General features: G+C 42.9%; 1 protein-coding gene and 1 long non-coding RNA gene across 3 annotated transcripts; both read right to left on the bottom strand.

Annotated features, from left to right (window-relative positions):
• Positions 1–4257: 4257 nt before the first annotated feature.
• Positions 4258–9943, bottom strand: LOC130453722 (uncharacterized). Of its 2 annotated transcripts, XR_008911240.1 has the most exons (3): positions 9692–9943; positions 4865–4940; positions 4258–4731 (listed from the first exon to the last, which is right to left on the bottom strand). It is a non-coding gene; the product is annotated as an uncharacterized LOC130453722 (long non-coding RNA). The 2 variants fall into 2 exon arrangements; XR_008911239.1 differs by lacking the exon at positions 9692–9943 and having other exon boundaries at positions 4865–7423.
• A 1232-nt stretch (positions 9944–11175) lies between these two features.
• On the bottom strand, positions 11176–16389 carry HOXD3 (homeobox D3). The gene is made up of 2 exons (XM_001368590.4): positions 15817–16389; positions 11176–14014 (listed from the first exon to the last, which is right to left on the bottom strand). The coding sequence occupies exons 1-2, from the start codon at positions 16361–16363 to the stop codon at positions 13266–13268; spliced, it is 1296 nt and encodes a 431-aa protein (XP_001368627.1). The 5' UTR covers positions 16364–16389; the 3' UTR covers positions 11176–13265.
• Between the last annotated feature and the right edge of the window lie 1231 nt (positions 16390–17620).

The following is a 17620-nucleotide window of genomic DNA, read 5'->3' as shown; positions in this document are numbered from 1 at the left end:
AAGCAGAGAGACAGAGAAATTCCATTTCAAGGCCTCACCATTGGATTGAGTTCTGTCCCAGGCTTTGGGATGGAAGAGTAGCAAAATAAGGGGAGGCCTGTTTTAAGAATACTCTGCTCCATCTTTCCCTCCCAGTGTGTTAGCATGGAATTGGCCAGTGGACTTCCTGATCTGCCTTTTTAAAAATTGCTGCTTAATTCCATACCCAAATTTGAAGAGGAACATTTTTTTCCTTTCACCAGGGACCACATTTGAATGTTTAAGAGAGACAATAGAACTAATTGGCTGTTCTTCCCAATTGCACTCTAATGCTGTGGCCTGGGAGAGAAGAGTTTCTTTCACTCTCAAAAAAGTAGGTGGTTTCCTTCTTTCAAAGAACCTGATTCTGGGGTTCACTACATAGTAGGTCTCTCAAGTAGTAAAACTCTGAAACTCAGTCTTGTCTTGGAGGCAACTGATGGTGCAGCAGGTAACATGCTTGGGCCTGGTGTCAGGAAGATTGGAGTTCAAATCTAGCCTCAGACACTAACTGTGACCCAGGACAAACAATTTTCAAAAGGCCTCTTCCTCAGTTCCCCCAATTGTAAAATGGAATTATAAAGCATCTATCTCCCAGGCTATTGTGATATTTGTAAAGTTCTCAGCATAGTGCCTGGCACAAAGTGGGCACTGAATAAATCTTTATTCTCTCCCTTTCTCTTGTCTTTATTATGGGATATAGAAATTAAGGACTTGGATTGACTCTTCAGCCTTATACCCCCACCCCACTCAAAGACTTAGAGATCCCCTTTAACTCAGGCACTTCAGATTAGCTGTCTAGGGAACAGTGGAAACCCTGAAGAGTACAGCTTAGTTCTTTAATCTACAGGACAGTAGTTCTATTGATTTAAACATGGATCAAGTGAAGTCAGAATTTAGGGCTTGTACCCCTAGAAATAAGTTCTATTCTTGAGGAGAAAATCAGGTTCCATGGTCACTACTAACCAAAAATAGCATAGAAATTTGGGCAATAGATTAAAGAGAGAGAAAAATGCCTTAGATCAAATCATTACTCCAAATGGATAAGGAGCAATATTTCTACCAAAAACAGGATAGTATTTTTGCTAATGTCCCCCCCCCCAATTCCTCATCTATCTTTTAGCAGTCTGCCTATGTGATTCAAAAGTTTTGGCATTTTTAGCTCAGAAATGTGTTATCCTGGGTCCAGCCTAGCTAAACATAGAAATGTTTGTCTACAGAAAGGTGACTACTAAACAATTATTTTTTAAATATAATTTTTGTATATTTATAATTGTAGAATTTATATTGTTTTTAAAATCTATAATATAAGGAATTTGAGGACAGAAAATGCTTCATTTTTCTCTTTATATCCCCAGAAAGTAGATGATACATAGGGGAGGGGGGTTAACCCTTGCCTTCTCTCTTAGATTGGTTGCTAAGCATTGATTCTAAAGCAAAAGAGTGATCAGGGCTAGGCACTGGAATTGTTACTTGCTCAAGATCACATAGCTAGGAAGTGTCTGAAACCAAATTTGAATTTAGGACCTCCTGACATGGCTGATTCTTTGTTGATTGAGTTTTTTTTTTAATATTTCATTTGGGGGGAGCTAGGTGGCTCAGTGGATTGAAAGCCAGACCTAGTGATGATTTGTCCTCAGTTCAGATCTAGTCTCAGATAACTTTCTAGCTGTGTGTCCCTGGCCAAGTTACTCACATCCCATTGCCTGGATTTTACCAGTCTTCTGCCTTGAGACTAATACACAGTATTGATTTTAAGGCAGAAAGAAAGGGTTTTAAAAAAAAATTTTTTTACCAGTTACATTAAAAAAAAATCTCAATCTTTGTTTATTAATTGATTTCTAACCACAGCAAGTCATGGAGACAGGTCAACTGTGGTAGAACGGAGTTTGTGATATACCTCATGGGAATATTCCCATCAAATAAATCAAAGCCATAGCAAAGTGGAAGGAACCTCACAGGTCATTTAATCCAACCCAACCCATATTTAACCAAGAACAACACCCCCTCCCCCAACTCCCACACTATTACCAACAAGTGGTCATCCAACCTTTCCTTGAAAACCTCTTATAAAAAGGATCCCACTATCACCAGAAACAGCTCCAGTATCCCTCCTTAGGGAGCATTAAAGAAGCCTTTTCTAGTCTGATACTATGTAATTCAATTCAAGAAACATTTAATAACCACTATCATTTGGCCAATACTCTGCCAAACTTCTCTGATTCTTGTACCCCAGGAGGCAGTGTTGATTTGAACGAAGTCCCAAGTTCCCTTGAATTCTCTCTTGTGAGGATGGAAATTGCACTCTTTTAGTCATCCTGGTAGCTGGCAGAGATGGAGAACTGGATAATTCCTGCTGGAATTTAAAGAGGAAGATCTATAAGGCTTGGGGTGAGGAAGAGGAGAAGGAAAAGACAAATTAAGGCACCTCAATGAAGTACAGAGGAGATAATGAAGGACCAAAAAGTGAAAACCTAAAAACCCCAGAGCTAAGAATTTTAATTCAAACAATTAATAACAATTGATGCTGGACAGCTAGGTAGTGATGTGGATGGAGTGCTGGTCCTATATCAGGAAGACAAGACTCATTTTCCCTGGGGTCAAACTTGGCCTCAGACATTTACTAGCTATGTGACCCTGGGTAAGTCACTTAATCATATTTGCCTCAGTTTCCTTTTCTGGAGAAGGAAATGGCAAACCTTTCAGTATCTGCCAAGAAAACTCCAAATAGAGTCAAACACAATTGAACTACAACCAAAAAAAAATAATAGGCCACATTGAATAGAAAATTAAGGTTATAAAATATCACATATTAACTCATATCCTGCAAATCACCCAGAATGCTGGGTTGCAGCCATTATCCAAATGAGAAAACTGAGGCTCCAAGAGATTAAGTAATTTAAGCAAAGTTAAATAATTAATAAGTGGGGGGAAAAAACAACTGAAAAGAATGTCTTCTATGCATTCTACTATACTGATGTTTCTCAAATCTTGTTCTGTTTCATCAAGTAGGTTTTTTAACCTGTCTCTGTAGTCAACCCAGCACACTTATGAAGTGTAAAGATGTGTATGATACCATGATGAGTTTTGTATGTTTCTTTTCATCTCTGGGTAAAACTGGGTGGAATGAAGTAGTAACTGAAACTAAATAACAGTTGATAATGTTCTTCCACCCTCCAAAGGAGATAATTGAATTGATCTTTGAGCTCTGGGACTAAGGAGGATCTTGGAAACCACCTAGCCCAGATCCCTCATTTTATGGAGGAGGAAGGCCCAGAAAGTTTGGACAACTCTAGGGTCACCTTCAGAGAGGGGATTTGAACTCAAGTTCTCCAAATCCATAGCTAGTACTAGTTCCATAGTATCTCCCTCCTCTACTCCCACATGAGAAGAATGTGTATGTAATAAATCACAAATGAAGAGGGAGGGATAAATAAAACCTGAGAGTAGGTTTGTTAGAAAGAGGATACTGTGCAGAACCTGCAGGAATGCCTCATTGGCATTCCATTCTTTAATGGGCATCCCTCCTCTCACATGATGTAATTCAGGCTTTAAATAACTTCCGAAACACCTGGGAAATAACAAGTGAAACCATAGGCCTAAACTTTCTGCAGCTCAACAAAGAGTTTACCTTGTGGAAGGAAATGTTAAAAATGATCCCCTTTGAATCTCATTTACTAACCCTCACAAATAGAACCTTATTAGATTCCAAGACCAGTTGCTAATCTTTTGATTTGATTTATGAATAATATTCTCCAGTGCTTAGGACAGTGTCTTGCACATAGAAGATGCTTAATATTAATTTATTATGTTATAATATTATCACTAATATTATTAATATTAATAAATATTTGTCCAATTGGTCACCAAACACTTACTAAACACTCCTATATTCCACAAACTGTGCTGAATTAGATTTAACTGAATACCAAAATAGAATTGGAAAGCCTTCCCACCCCTCTCAACAATTACTCTCCCCCCAGCCCACAAAGCCCACACACACATAAAAAGAAGAGAGAAGCATTTATTTCACCTTGGTAACTTGTTTTTAATGATAATTTTGTCCATTAAAAATAATGCTTAAATTTACATTCAAATTCAACCACAATTTCCCCTTGCTTCCTCTATTTATACATATCTTTGGCAGGTGAATTAGCTAACTAAACACAATCTCTGCGTTGAACACTGAACTTTACAAGTTTTTATTTTACTGTTTTAAATGAAGCAATTTATGCTGCATTCTTTGATTTTGACTTTTCCTTTATATATTCTTTGCAGAGACTTCTTTGTTGATGACTAAGGGAAGAGAAGAGCTAGGTGTTCAGAGATAAAGTAGAGCCAGTCTGTTTGTGCGTCTATTTGTCTCTGTATGTCAATGTCCTATCGAGGTATGACGAGGAGTGGAAAGAATGGATCTGGAGGTGTAGAGGAGAGGGTTGTGATCGTATAGCTGGGGTTTGGCAGGGTCTCTCTGTGGGTGTTCCTTGGGTGACAGTGTTTGGCATAGGTGGTGTGATGGAGATGTAATGTGGCTGAAAAGATGGTGCGGTTGCTATTTGTGGTTACCCAAATAGGTCCCTTTTTACATTCCTCTCGCTACAGAGAAGAGGTTTGAATTTCTCTCCCATCCCTGCCGTTAGCTCTGTCTCCTCTGCTTGTGGTTTCTGGTCGGTTCCCAGCTGGCCCAGACTTGCTCTCAAGTAGGAGGAACCACTGTCGAGTGAGAAGTGCACACCGGGTGATTGATGAACTCTTAATAGAACCAGCCTCCCTCCCTGCCCCCCCCCGACCCCACACCCACAGAGTACCCCCTCCATTTCTCCCAACCCACCTTCCTCCCTCTTACCCTGGTCCTTAATCCGGCTTCTCGCTGAGAAGAGGGAGGATGCTTCAGCCAGTAGGGTGATTTACTCACCGTTTGTCTTTGAGGAAAGATTTCAGGTCGATTTAGTAACATCCACCTACCACCCCTCCCCCAAGCTTTACATATCACACAGACATAGCATATATATCGATATTTCATGGTCACAAATAGATGCTAATGAACGTGGAGTCACGTAGGTAGCCAGCCGACCAACCCCGGCTCATAGCTGCAGAGACGGGCCCTTTGTGCTTCTAGTCTGGGGAGGAGACAGCTATTGTTCCAGTGGGGGAAGGAGAAACGCTTTGGTCGGAGAGGCCGGGTCAGCCGCAACCCCTCCGCTTCCCGCTTTTATCTTCCTCCCCCGCGTCTCCCTCCCACCCACTTCCAGTTCCAAAGCCTTCTCCTTAGGTTTAGGCTTTACAGGAGCCACAGGATGCAGCAGAGAGATTTGGGAAGGATCGCAGCAAGAGGGTGTGGCTATTTCCTTTGTGTGCTGTCTGCAAACAACTGGCCAGTGCTAGAATGAGTCTGGAGGTTGTCCTGCAGCTGAGAAGGAGCTAAGGAGTTGAGGGGGGAGAAGGAGATTCTTATGTGAATCCTTTCCCTTTGGACACACTTGAAACCCATTTTATTCCCTAGGGTTCTGCCCATATTCCCAGGATACAAAAGGAAAGGACTGGGGAGTACCTTCTCTACAAGTGAGGGTTTTATTAGGAAGGAATGAGAAAGCAACAAGAACCTACACCACCATCTGGCAAATATAAATTCTATGGAGGTATAATGAAAAGGGGGAAGAATGACCATCTGGCAAATATGCCTTGGGAGTTTCTCCCAGTCTTTATTGGGAAGTATTAAAGCAGGTCCCTTAGATTTCAAAAACTGGCATGGAAGATATTTCTGCTACAGTTCTAGGGCTCTCCTTACCTACTGATTTATATTGGAGTCCCTTCCAATTACTATGTCCTTCCCTTCAGTCCCACCTGTGCTTTTACTTTCCTAACATCTTGTTGTGAGCTAGATAAAACTTCCAGTTCTGGGTTCTTCTCCTTACAGATTGCCACAGTATGGTAGATTCTTTCAGCAAGTCCTACCTGGAACAATGGGATTTTCTTCCTGCCTCCAGAAACTGCTAATATGCATTTACTTGACTGCCCATTTCTCCGTGCTATTTCTTTGGTGACAAATCTCAAATGTCTCTATTTTCTTTTATTTTTAACCCTTACCTTTGACCTTAGAATCAATGACTGTGTATTGGTTCCAAGGCAGAAGAGCAGTAAGGACTAGGCAGTTGGGATTAAATGACTTGCCCAGATTCACACAGCTAGGAAGTGTCTGAGGTCACATTTGAATCCAGGATCTCCTGTCTCTGGGCCTACCCACTGAGCCATCTAGCTGCCCCATCTCTAATTTTTTTGATGGCATCATCACCCACCCAGGTCACCTAGGCTTCTAACTTTGGATCCTCCAGTTGACTCCCTCTTAAAATTATTATATCATATTGCTGTTGAATAATCTTCCTTAGGGCTAAGACCACTCTATACCAGAACTTTTCATGACTCTATTACCTATTAAATAAATTATAAACTCTTAGTCATTGCATAATGTACATCCATAACGTAGTTACAACCTACCTCTGTAGTCTCTTATGTTGTGCTGCTTCCTTTGATATTACAGTCAAACTATATTGTTCTCTGGCCATATTATACTGTCCTGATCCTTCTAGTCCCCGTGTCTTTGTCGAACCTGCCCCCCACCCCACCCCCATGTTTAGAATGAACTTCTCAGTCTCTTTATCCATTTGTTGAAGGTCATAGTTCTTTCCAGGCCCAACTCAGATGTTATCTTCTCCCCTTCTCCATGTCCTCCAAAAGGAAAGTGGGCTATTTCTCCTTCAATTTATCATGATATTTACTTATCTTGGACTCAATCCTTTGCAATTATTTTATTCCCTTCTTTCCTTTTTATCTGCATCCATGTATTCCCCACCACCACCACCACCACCACTTCCATCAGATTACAGGCTTCTTGAAAATAAAGTCAGCAGCAATGTGCACATGTTTGATGATCCTAAATGTTTTTTTTTTAATCAGTGAATCTCTTTCACTAGCCCTCTGTCAATGAACTGCATTGCCATTTTCCAGTACTTCTCTATGTTGGAAGGGTGGGGGTAGTTGTTGGTTGGACAGGGGTTGCCATCTTCACTGACCCCAGACCCAGACCCAAAATGATCCATCTAAGTATTTGATCCTTGATAAGCATTATTTCTTTGGGGTTCAGAGGGCAAAAAGGTTTGAAAAGGGGGAAAGATGCAGCTAGCAAATGTCCAAATAAAAAGCATTAAATTTAAAATCAAGTGCCCTAGTTTCAAATTCTTAAATCTGCCAATAATTCATTATATAGCCAAATCTCCCTAAGAATCAGTTTCTTCATCTATAAGATGAGTATTAGAATTCTTTTCCTATTTGATCCAGATGGTTTTGGAAAGAAAATGGTATATAAGTGAGGTTTTTTTTTTTTTTTAGGTGGTTGTAATTGGCCTGACCTGTCATAGTGTAATTTTCTCAATGAGAAAATTCTCTCAACCAATTTAGTTCATCAGCTACTCTGAATCTTATATAGACTTGGGGGGTTGACTGAGGGCTGAGAGGTCGAGTGACTGGCCATTTAAAGCAAAGGCAAGTATCTATTAAAGGCAGAACTTGAATTCAGGTTTTTCTGACTTTCTATCTACTATCCCATGCTGTGTCATTATTATCACTACCACTACCATCATTATTATCATAACTTGTTCTATGTGTTCACTGAACAAGTTCCAACTAAGGAATCATATCCCTGACCCTTTCTTCTCTTCATTAAGACTTATTCAAAAATAACCACCAGTAGATAAACCAACAAGAATACAGGATTTCAGAGGAGTAAGCCTAACTCCAATTCCCTAGTGTCTCTCCTATGTCTTTGGGATGAATAAACTCCCCTGAATCACTATGCCATCTCTGTATCCATGGTGAGCAGTCTTCATGAACTCCCTTGTCCTTTTCTAAAATGGTTATGCTGTCAGCCTGTTGTGTTACATTACCTTCAATGTCCTTTTATTCTATGCTTACAAGTTTGTTTGTTTTTAATGACTTAAAAGAACCTGATAATTTCCTGTTGAAGAGGACTACTATCCTATAAAGAGTCCAATAAGAGGTTGGTTTCACTACCACCCCCTTTTCCTGGCAAAATAAAAATAAGCCTTTTGATTCTACAAAACAAGCCTAGGCTATATATAGTATTAGGGGTAAGAGGGCGAAATGTTTCTCTATCAATGTCAGACACAGGAATGGTTCATATTATGATGCAGGTAACTTCCATCTGTGGCTCCCCCGACCCCTACCTTTTATGAAAAACCCCAACAGATGGAGAGCCTGAACTCACTAACCGCCTGTCCCAGCACACTTCTTCTCAAGGGCCATAAGGCTCCAGACTGAGGGGAGGAGAAGACAAGAGTAACTAGTATAGGTAATCACTAGCTTTTAATATCCCTTACAGATAGAAATTCGAAAAATCTTGTTCAGCAAGGTTAGCAGCCTCTAGGGCATCAGAAACCAATTCAGTTGATATGCCTCTGATAGGGACAAGGCTAGAAAGAAAGAAAACAGCTCTCTCTCTCTCTCTCTCTCTCTCTCTCTCTCTCTCTCTCTCTCTCTCTCTCTCTCTCTCTCTCTCTCTCTCTCTCCCTCCCTCCCTCCCTCCCTCCCTCTCCCATTCCTCCTTCCCTCCCTCTCTTCTCTTCCCCTTCCTCCTTCCCCCTTTCTAAAGCTTCTCTTAGTACAAATAGATGGTAGACTTAATGATTCCACCAGAGGCGGATTTTTCTCTGTCAGATCTCTGGATGAGATCAGGGTCTGAAAACAAGCCACTGTAATCTGTATGTAACAGCTTATTCTTGCCTAGCCTCCGTTCTGGATGGCTGTTCAGCAGTCTTAAACCAAGGCTCTTAACTGGCACCAACCCCCAAACTTCCATTTAAACCAAATCTAATGTGGAGTTAAGTCATATTGAGCTCCATGGTCTGGTTCCCTTGGCCATTGTGACAACCTTGTCCATTCTTTCATCTTTTTCATTCATTTCCCAATCCCCTACATTAGAGAATTGTAAAATAGTGACCAGGACTGTGTCTGTTTACCCTGAATTGGATTCCCAGACAGGAGCACACAAGCCTTCAACCCTGAGGTCCCACACCTCCTCTCATCAAGAATCTTCAACTCTGGCTTATCTTTTTCTAGCCCAGTGCTCTTGGTGTTCCCAAGGCCCCATCTCTCCTATGGAGGCCCACAGCCGCTTCTCTCTAGCCCAGGCTTCGAAGTTACTCAGTTATTTGTTTCTCCTCCTACTTATCTTTTAGAGAAAGAAGGGTAAGGTTTTGGGGAGGGAGAAACTTGGGACCTGGAGAGCCAGTTCCTCCCCTGGAGAAAACTTGTGGGATCTCCCAGAGGTCAGGGACCAATCTCCTCATGTATACCCCGAAACAGCGCTCTCTTTGTCTGGTTCCCACAGCGGAGACCCATTAGAAGCCAGTTAACACAAAGACCAGGCTTCTCGTCCCCCTTATCCTCCAGCAGCCTTCCCCCGCCCCCACCATGCCCAAGGCCTAGACAACTCAGTAGGAGAGCTCATGGGACCTTAGGTCGAGTCTCTGGGTTTCGATCCAGCATCTCTTTTTACTGCTTCCCTCTCCACTCCACCCCGGCCTGCAGCGGGAACTGGAGAGCTTAACTGCTTTGTATTTCCTTCTCAACAATGGCCAGCCCCAACCCAAGGACTTACACTTTGAGACTAGAGGAGCCAATTTCTTCTCCCAATATTTCCCAGTCGAATCAATACAAAGAAGAGTTCCCAGGCAGTTTCTGGCCTCCTGTCCCAGACCCATACCCCTTTCCCGGAGATTCCTTCGATTCTCCTTCCCCTCCCCCACCTCCTCACGCTCTTCTTTCTTTGCTTCCGTGGACTGGCAGCCGAGGGAGAAGGCTTTGCGCCTCCGCAGATAGAGCTGCTATTGTGACCTTCTGGGCTTAGGCTGCAAACTGAGGCTTCGGGTGGGGGGTGGGTAATAGGGAAATATGGGATGAGGGGGAGGGGAGAGGAAGAAGGTGAGCCGGCTAAGGAGCAAACCACGGGAGGTGACTATTCGAAATAAAGATTTGCAAACTCTTGAAATTGAGTAGGGCATTTTGTTTTGCTTGAGCTATGATGGTTCATAACGTTAATTGCAAGCTCTAAAGGAGCTGAATTTATGATGGAAGCCAAAGCAGGTAGTTTATAATTTATGAAGTTTTAAATGGATATGTGGAGAGTAGCGCAGTGTATGCCAAGTGCTGCTCATATCTGTTTTTGTCCCTGTCTCAGGCTATCTGGCTCTATCGTTATCTCTGTCTCAGTCCCTGTGCCTCACATATACATTCCTACTTCTATTCTTTTGTGTGGCACCCTCCAAACGGCCGCATCACGGCTTGGAGAACAATCCTTTCCATAATTCTCCACTGCCCCACTACTTTTCTCTTCCACTGCCACTGCCCCCACCCTATTCGGTAAGAGAAGGCGAGAAGAAACCGAATTTACTTATCACATGATCCCTCACACCAATGACAGGATCTGGGAACTGATAGATTTGCAAGCTTTGTTGGCCCTCTCAAATGGGGAGGGGGTGGAGTGCTGGAGGTAGTGGTGGAAGGAGGCAGGAATCCCGATCTTCACTACCTAGATGGAGAACAGGGCAGGCTAACCAGCCCTCCAGTCCCTAACCCAGTAACCTGCTTTCTCCAGTGTTATTTCCTATGACCCAGGTAAAGAGGGAAAGTAGAGATGATTTGTAAACGTGTATTTTGCTTCGAGACCAAATGCAAGGGGAAGCAATGATGTCAGCCAGGGCAGACACTATTTAAGTCTAATTCATTAAACCTTAAGCTGAAGATAACATTTGAGTCTTTGCAGATACCAAGAGACTCAGCAGATACTCATGCGGTCCACATGCCATCCTAGAAAAACGCTGGTGGCACCTATAGCGCTGCTGCATTATGTATTTTTATTCTTACTTATGTGAGGAAGAGGAGATGGGGGAAATAGTTGAAGCTTAAGCAACCTGACAATTCATCTATTTAGTATTTAGCCAGTCGAGAAAGGTTAATTTAATTCTTGAAAAGCATTGTGCTATCTGGGTGATTCCTTGATAGCTTTAAAAATGATTTCATTCTACATAATTATAATCTTCCTATTGCTGCAGATTTCCATAGAAAACAATTTTAAGCCTTGAATTGGGTAAAATATACCTTCATTTGAAGCTGTTTATTCTGTTGGTTTGTTTTTACACATCTACAACATGAATATTGAAATATAAGGTCCTGTTTGGATCAAATGAAACAAGGATGCTTTTGTATTCTCCAACCTAACATGCCATTTTCAAAACAGCACAAAGAAAGCAGGTAACTAAATATTATTTGAAGTCATTATTATTCAGCGAAACACAAACATCAAAGGAGAAATGATTGCTGTTCGACCAGAGGATGAGGAGTTAAAATATTTCCACATAATAAGCATTTCACCTCTTATCACCAGGGGCTGGAGATAGGAGCTGCAGGATTTGTCAGACCCAATAGAGAGAGACATGTCCGACGACTTCGCTGGAAATACTAAAGAAGTGACCCTTATCTGGAGGCGTTTTCAAAGAACGCCCCTTAGAGAAGATGATGTCAATTGGAATGGGCCCAACCTTTGAAACTCAATGATATTTACAAAATGTTCGCAAACCCAAAATGCTATGGTGTCCTAGGTGAGAAGGGGGAAAAAGTAAACGAGGTGTTTATGGTTTTTGGTTCCATTAATGAAACTTTTATTATTTTACATTGTGAATTAAGGTTTGTTTCCTTAGAAATGAACCACTGGCTACTACAAAAATGAACGTGGTGAATCCTGAACGGCATTAACTAAATAAAAGCTTCTGGGCACATTTCCACAGGATTTATGGGTGGTGGGTTGTGGTCTGTTTATTTGTTTTCCTGTGCCTTGTGTCTTTTCTTTGATTGTCGATTTTCTTTCAAAGTTCCTTTTTAAAATATATTATTACTTAATGCACAAAAGTAAGCTTGAGCCTCCCAAATTGAAATGAAGTCTACAAAAAATCGATTCCTGACTAGTAGAAAGGCGACTGTAGAAACAACAAAGGAGAAGAGAGGCAGCTGCATTGTAAGTCCTTCCGGAAACCTCTAATGAAATCATCACTATTTAAATGGCTCCTAATTTCTGCTATCTAGGGTTTTTTGTTTTTCACTTTTTCCAATCTAGGTTCGAATAGTTGGAATGTAGGCAAGTAACCCCCAGGAGGAGTCAGGGCTCTGGGTTTCCATCCGCAAGCACTCGCCAGCTTCAAAAGGGCTTTGTGTCCCAGTTTATCATCAAGAAAATGGCAGCGTGGTCTGCTCGCAAGGCTGCATTATTAAAAGAGATACACTTCTATCTGAGAAACGCATTTTTTATTCTAAATATTTGCTCAAATGGTACCAGACAACTTGAAATTAATAAACCGTGTGTAGTGTGTGCTGTGTGTGTTCAGAAAATGCAAAACCGCCTTTGCGAAATGCCACGGTTCTGTGCCACTCTATTAATGAATTACAATTTGCGGTCTTAATTAATCCTCACATAAACTACAAACACCAGCCACTGTTACAACTGTTCAAAACTACTCTCTCAACTAGGTTCAGACCAAGTAGACTAAATAGGTGAAACGTAGCCACCGCGGACCTGAATCGATCTCCCGAAGATACGCTGAATAAACTCTACAAATATACACATAAATACATTAAGACGAGGATAAATAATCCGTGATACAAAATGACTCGCTTAAAATAATAAATACATATCATTTAGTCCTATGCAATCCTTACATTACTGAGGAATCATATAAATTAACGTCTCTGAAATAAGCTTCGATGCAGGCAAGATCCCATCGCTCACACTTGGTCTACAACCCCTCAGCATGACGCGCTGCTAATTCTAATTGATCTAAGACTTACCTTCCAGTACATCATTACCAGATTATTAGTCCCTTGGTTTGCAGTATATTGCACTGTCATGCTCACAGAGGATCCTTTTAGTTGATTTATGGAGAGTCACCCCAAAGGAGGAGCGGTTAGGGTAAGGGAGACCCATCCATCCACTGCTAGACTGTGGGCCCTTTAAGTTACAGGACCAGGGAACGTCAAAGGAGTGGAGGGGGAAGGGAGAGGGTAAAACAGGCACACAAATAAACAAAAATGTTTTAAAAAGAAAAACAACAAACCCAAACCAAAGTGAGGTAATTCAAACGTGAGTCCGCCGCTGCAGCGCCTTCCAACAGGACCGGAGTCCACTACAGATGCGTCAGTTTGGGGGCTTCTTGAATCCTTCCCTGAGACGTATGGTGAGACGTGAGATCTGTGTAGGTGGGGTGGGGGTCACACGGTCCATGATGGTGGTTACCCGGGATCTGGGCGGCGCAGCTGTAGTCCACGCTGGCCGACGAGGGGTGGGAGAGGTGGCCCAGATTGAAGACTGGACCCGAGGCCGGCATGGAGTCGACAAAGTTCCCACCGACGTAGACCGGGCTGCCCTGCAGGTTGGCGTTGGCAAAACTCCCGTTGTTCTGCATGGGGTGGTGCTCGTACTCTGGCCCTGGGTATCGCTTCTGCTGTGGGAGGCAACTGCTGAGAGGTGCCGTGTAGGCGGCCAGGCCGTACATGTTCTGCTGGGACTTGGCGAAGGAAGGGGGCGAGGGAGCATCGTAGCCCAGCCCGGGCACTGGGGGGAGCTGGCCTGAGTAGCCCACGTGGTTAGCCCCGCTCAACGGAGGGCTACGTTCTGGGGATTGACCCACAGGCGAGTGCATGATGCCCTTGGCCTTCTGGTCCTTCTTATACTTCATCCGTCGGTTCTGAAACCAGATCTTGATCTGGCGCTCCGTGAGGTTGAGAAGGTTGGCCATCTCCACCCGGCGTGGACGACACAGGTAGCGGTTAAAGTGAAATTCTTTCTCCAACTCCACCAGCTGTGCACTTGTATAAGCTGTGCGGACCCGTTTGGACGCCGGGCCCGGAGGGCTCTTGTCCTCACAGCTCTCACCTGAGTCGGGGAAAGAGGGGAGACAAATAGAAAACAAAAAGGGGGCGGGAGTCAGCCTCACGTGGAAAGTTTGAGAGATTGAGGCACCTGAGGATAAGAGATGTTTTTTTTTTTCTTCCAACTCCACCCCCCCCCCTTTCCTCCCCACCGTCACCATTGCCTAAGGCTGGGATTCCTGACAGGCTAGAAAGAGAGGTTAAAGTTAGAAGAGGGACCATGAAGGCCTCTAACCATTGAGTACCTGGCTTTAGACTCTCACCATTCACACACACACACACACACACACACACACACACACACACACACACACACAATGTACCATTACCACATATATTTTGGGCCCTACAGCATTATCCTGGAATGACCCACGTGTCTCCAAGATGTTTGAATGTAGACCAGAAATAACTGGTAAGATACACTTCACACTGTCATTCTTATTCCTCCCAACCCCAGCTCTTCCTTGGTAAAGGGCTTCTAGTCAGTCTTCTGAATTCTGAATATTGCTATACTCACAAGTGCAGTGAGGTGAGGCTATCCTGAACAAAGAAAGTTTCCGTCACTGGGGAACTAGATTCCAAACTTCAATGGATCTGCAGATTCAGTGAAAACTCCACCCAGATGAGAGGAAACTAGGAAAGCTATCCTTAGTCTTTAGGGGGCCCTTTTCTTGGGAGAAAAAGAGAGAGGATGGCATTTTAAATGAGGCAGTTCCTCTGGGAGCAACCTCATTCAAAATTCCCACTGCTCAAGGAACTAAAGAAAGGAGAGCAATGAGGGTACCAATACCCACAAAGATGCCCAAAGATCACTCTTCTCCTTGGCAATAGGTGATTGGGTGTTTCTTGAACCCTTTCACAAGGCTGGAGGGCAGGAAACAAAGGTTGTTGGTTGAGGGAGAGAGAGCAGCAAGTGACCATAAAACTAGACACTTGATGCCCAATCAGGTTCAGTGACTTCCCTAACAACTATCTTGGGCCTGAAAACTAGGTTCACCCACTAATTTGAAAGCCAATCAAAGAACACAGAGCATCATAGAAGCCTAATGAATTGAGTGCTGACCAAAACAGGTATTCCCTGAAATGGTCCTATTCCTTAAAAAATGGCATGTCTTTCCTCTGCCCTCTTGCCTGAGTCTCATACTGTTTTTTGTTGTTGGGTTTTTTGTTTTTTTGTTTTTGTTTTTTTGCATCTCTCACAGTACCTAATACAGTGTCTTGAATGTAAAATAAATACTTGTTGGGTTAACTTAAAGAAGATGCCCTTTCCTTCAGTTCTGTTATTCTCATGTCCCTTGCTTGAGTGAAGTCCCAGGGTTATCTATGGCTGACAGGGTTGGAGGGAATTTGGATGATATGGGACAGGAATTGGACAAGATTCAATAAAAGAATTCAACAGGCATCCTACTGTGTGCAGAAGTGGTCTCAGTTGATAAATGTTTGTCAATCTCAATTCAATTCAAATATTTGGAGGCATAGAAATTTGGTGTTACTCTGGAGGCCACAATTAGGAACAATGATCAGAAATCATAGAAAAGTTTCTAGCAATTAGAACTGCCCAATAATAGAATGGACTTAAAAGATAGTGAATTTCCAGGTACTGGAAGTGTTGGAGCACAGGCTATATGTGAAAATATACCTGTCAAAAATGTTGGAGAGGGGGTTTCTGAATTTTATGGAAGAGCCCAATGAGACAAAAAGGTACCTTAGGTGATCCCTTCTAATTCTAAGTTGGATAGAGTGTCCTCAGATGACATGGGGATTAAGTCAAGGGACCCCAAAGGAAAAACACAAATGGATGGCTACCTGATGTGGTACAATTGCTCTTTTGCTTGGAGTTCTGCCGGGATTCCTTCATCCAGGGGAAGATCTGTTTGCTGATAGTGGCAGAGGAAGAGCCAGAGGCATTGGGACCACTCTTGGCCTTCTTGGCTGGGGCAGCACCACCAGGATTTGTAGGTGAAGAAGGGGGCAGTGTGGGAGGTGGAGGAGGTGGTGGTGGTGGTGGCTGCTGATCTGTGTTCAAGCCAGGGGGTTGACTGCCACCCCCACCAGCCTGGCCACTCCCACCACCTGGCCGCATGCAGCTACCATTGAGCTCCCCACTTTTATGAGCAGGGGCACGGATTGGTGCTGAAGTCTGGATGGAGCAAGCAGAACCTGTGTAATCAGCATCCAGGGCTGCAGGGGCAGCTGGGGGTGGATAAGGCTGATGAGTAGATCCATAGCCATAAGTGTCAGCAGCCTTGCTGTAGCCATAACCCCCAAAGAGGCCCGTGTTCTCATAGTAGGCAGTCTTCTGCATCGTGCACTCTGGGATCTCTAGGGCCTGTTGACCCGGCTCAAATAACATTGACAGCCACAGTCTCCTTCACCTCCACCTCCAGCTCCTACTGGCTTCTTGGATGAGCTCAGCCCCAGCCCAGGGGGCAACCTGTGGGGGTGGGGGGGGAAGACAAGAGAGCCCAATGGGACTGTCATTGGCAGATAAGTCAGCATAGAATAGATACCGAGGCACCCTTTCCCCCCCAAACACACATACACTAGATGAGTCCGGTTTCCAATATTTTACTTATATTCACTTGTAAGAGAAGTTAGGAGGGGGGGATACTATACTGGGGGCTTGTGAAATTCAGCTTGTTCAAACTCTTGTGAGAAAAGGGATTTTTTTTTTTTCTAAAACAAGAAATATACTATTTGCTCTCTCCTCTGGCTCTTTGTCTGCCTGTTTCTTTCCTTCTTTGGAAGAAATTTTCTTTCAAAGGTGTTTTATCTTTCCTCCAAATACACCAACTATGTATTTCTTAATTTATGTAGAAAAATAAAAGTGGAGATTCCATTGGAAGAACTTCTGCTTTTAGATGAAGGAAGGGAAAGCCCTTTCAAGCCCTTGGAATGGCAAGATTTCCTATGGAAAGTTATTTCTGAGTCTGGTCATACATGCAATCATAGGTAGTCATGTAAAGCTGACAAAGGGAGGCCTCAAAGGTTAGTAAGGAAGAAAAATAAGAGAAAAAAGTGTGTTAGGGCTTTCAAAATATTCTCAGGATTACACTCTCCACTCTCTCTCTCTCCCCACCCTCCTCATCCAAAGCCTCTTTTGTTTCAGATTTTTACATCCTCTTTATATCTGTCAATGGAAATTCTATAGTAATGAGTAGGGAGGATTCGAATCTTAAAATAAGTGGTTTGGATGAATATAGGTTGATAGTAGATCATTTTCAACATGCTTTTAACTATAATTTCATACTAGATTTAGTCTAAAAAGGATTGTGATTATCCACCTTCACTTGGATGTAGTCTCTTTTTGTCTCTTTGTCTCTTTCCCTATCTCTCTACCTCTCTCTCCTTCCCTCTCTCCTGTCTCTGTGTCTCTGCTTCTGTTTCTGTCTCTCTCTATGTCTTTCTTCAACAAGAGAGCCACCCATGACATGATGGATGGAACCAGATTTAGAATCCTCCCCCCCCAAAAAAAAAACAAGGAAAATTCCACCCCTATTGTAACTCCTGACTCTTGGTAGGGGTTTCTCTCCTCATCTTCTACTCCCTCTGAAAGATTCCTAAGAAGTTAAAGTATAACTAATAGTGTTCCAAAACTTTTGTTTGTATG

Source organism: Monodelphis domestica, chromosome 4 (assembly GCF_027887165.1).
Source record: "Monodelphis domestica isolate mMonDom1 chromosome 4, mMonDom1.pri, whole genome shotgun sequence".
Classification (NCBI taxonomy): domain Eukaryota; kingdom Metazoa; phylum Chordata; class Mammalia; order Didelphimorphia; family Didelphidae; genus Monodelphis; species Monodelphis domestica.
The sequence above is the reverse complement of the archived record's forward strand: the minus strand, read 5'-3'. Positions and strand labels throughout refer to the sequence as shown.

What these genes read in the sequence shown, in the direction of transcription:
- HOXD3 (XM_001368590.4), bottom strand. Translation starts at nt 16,363, where the DNA reads ATGTTATTTGAGCCGGGTCAACAGGCCCTAGAGATCCCAGAGTGCACG. An exon ending in GAGCAATTGTACCACATCAG is followed by an intron (nt 14,015 to 15,816) that starts GTAGCCATCCAT and finishes TCCCCGACTCAG; the next exon opens with GTGAGAGCTGTGAGGACAAG.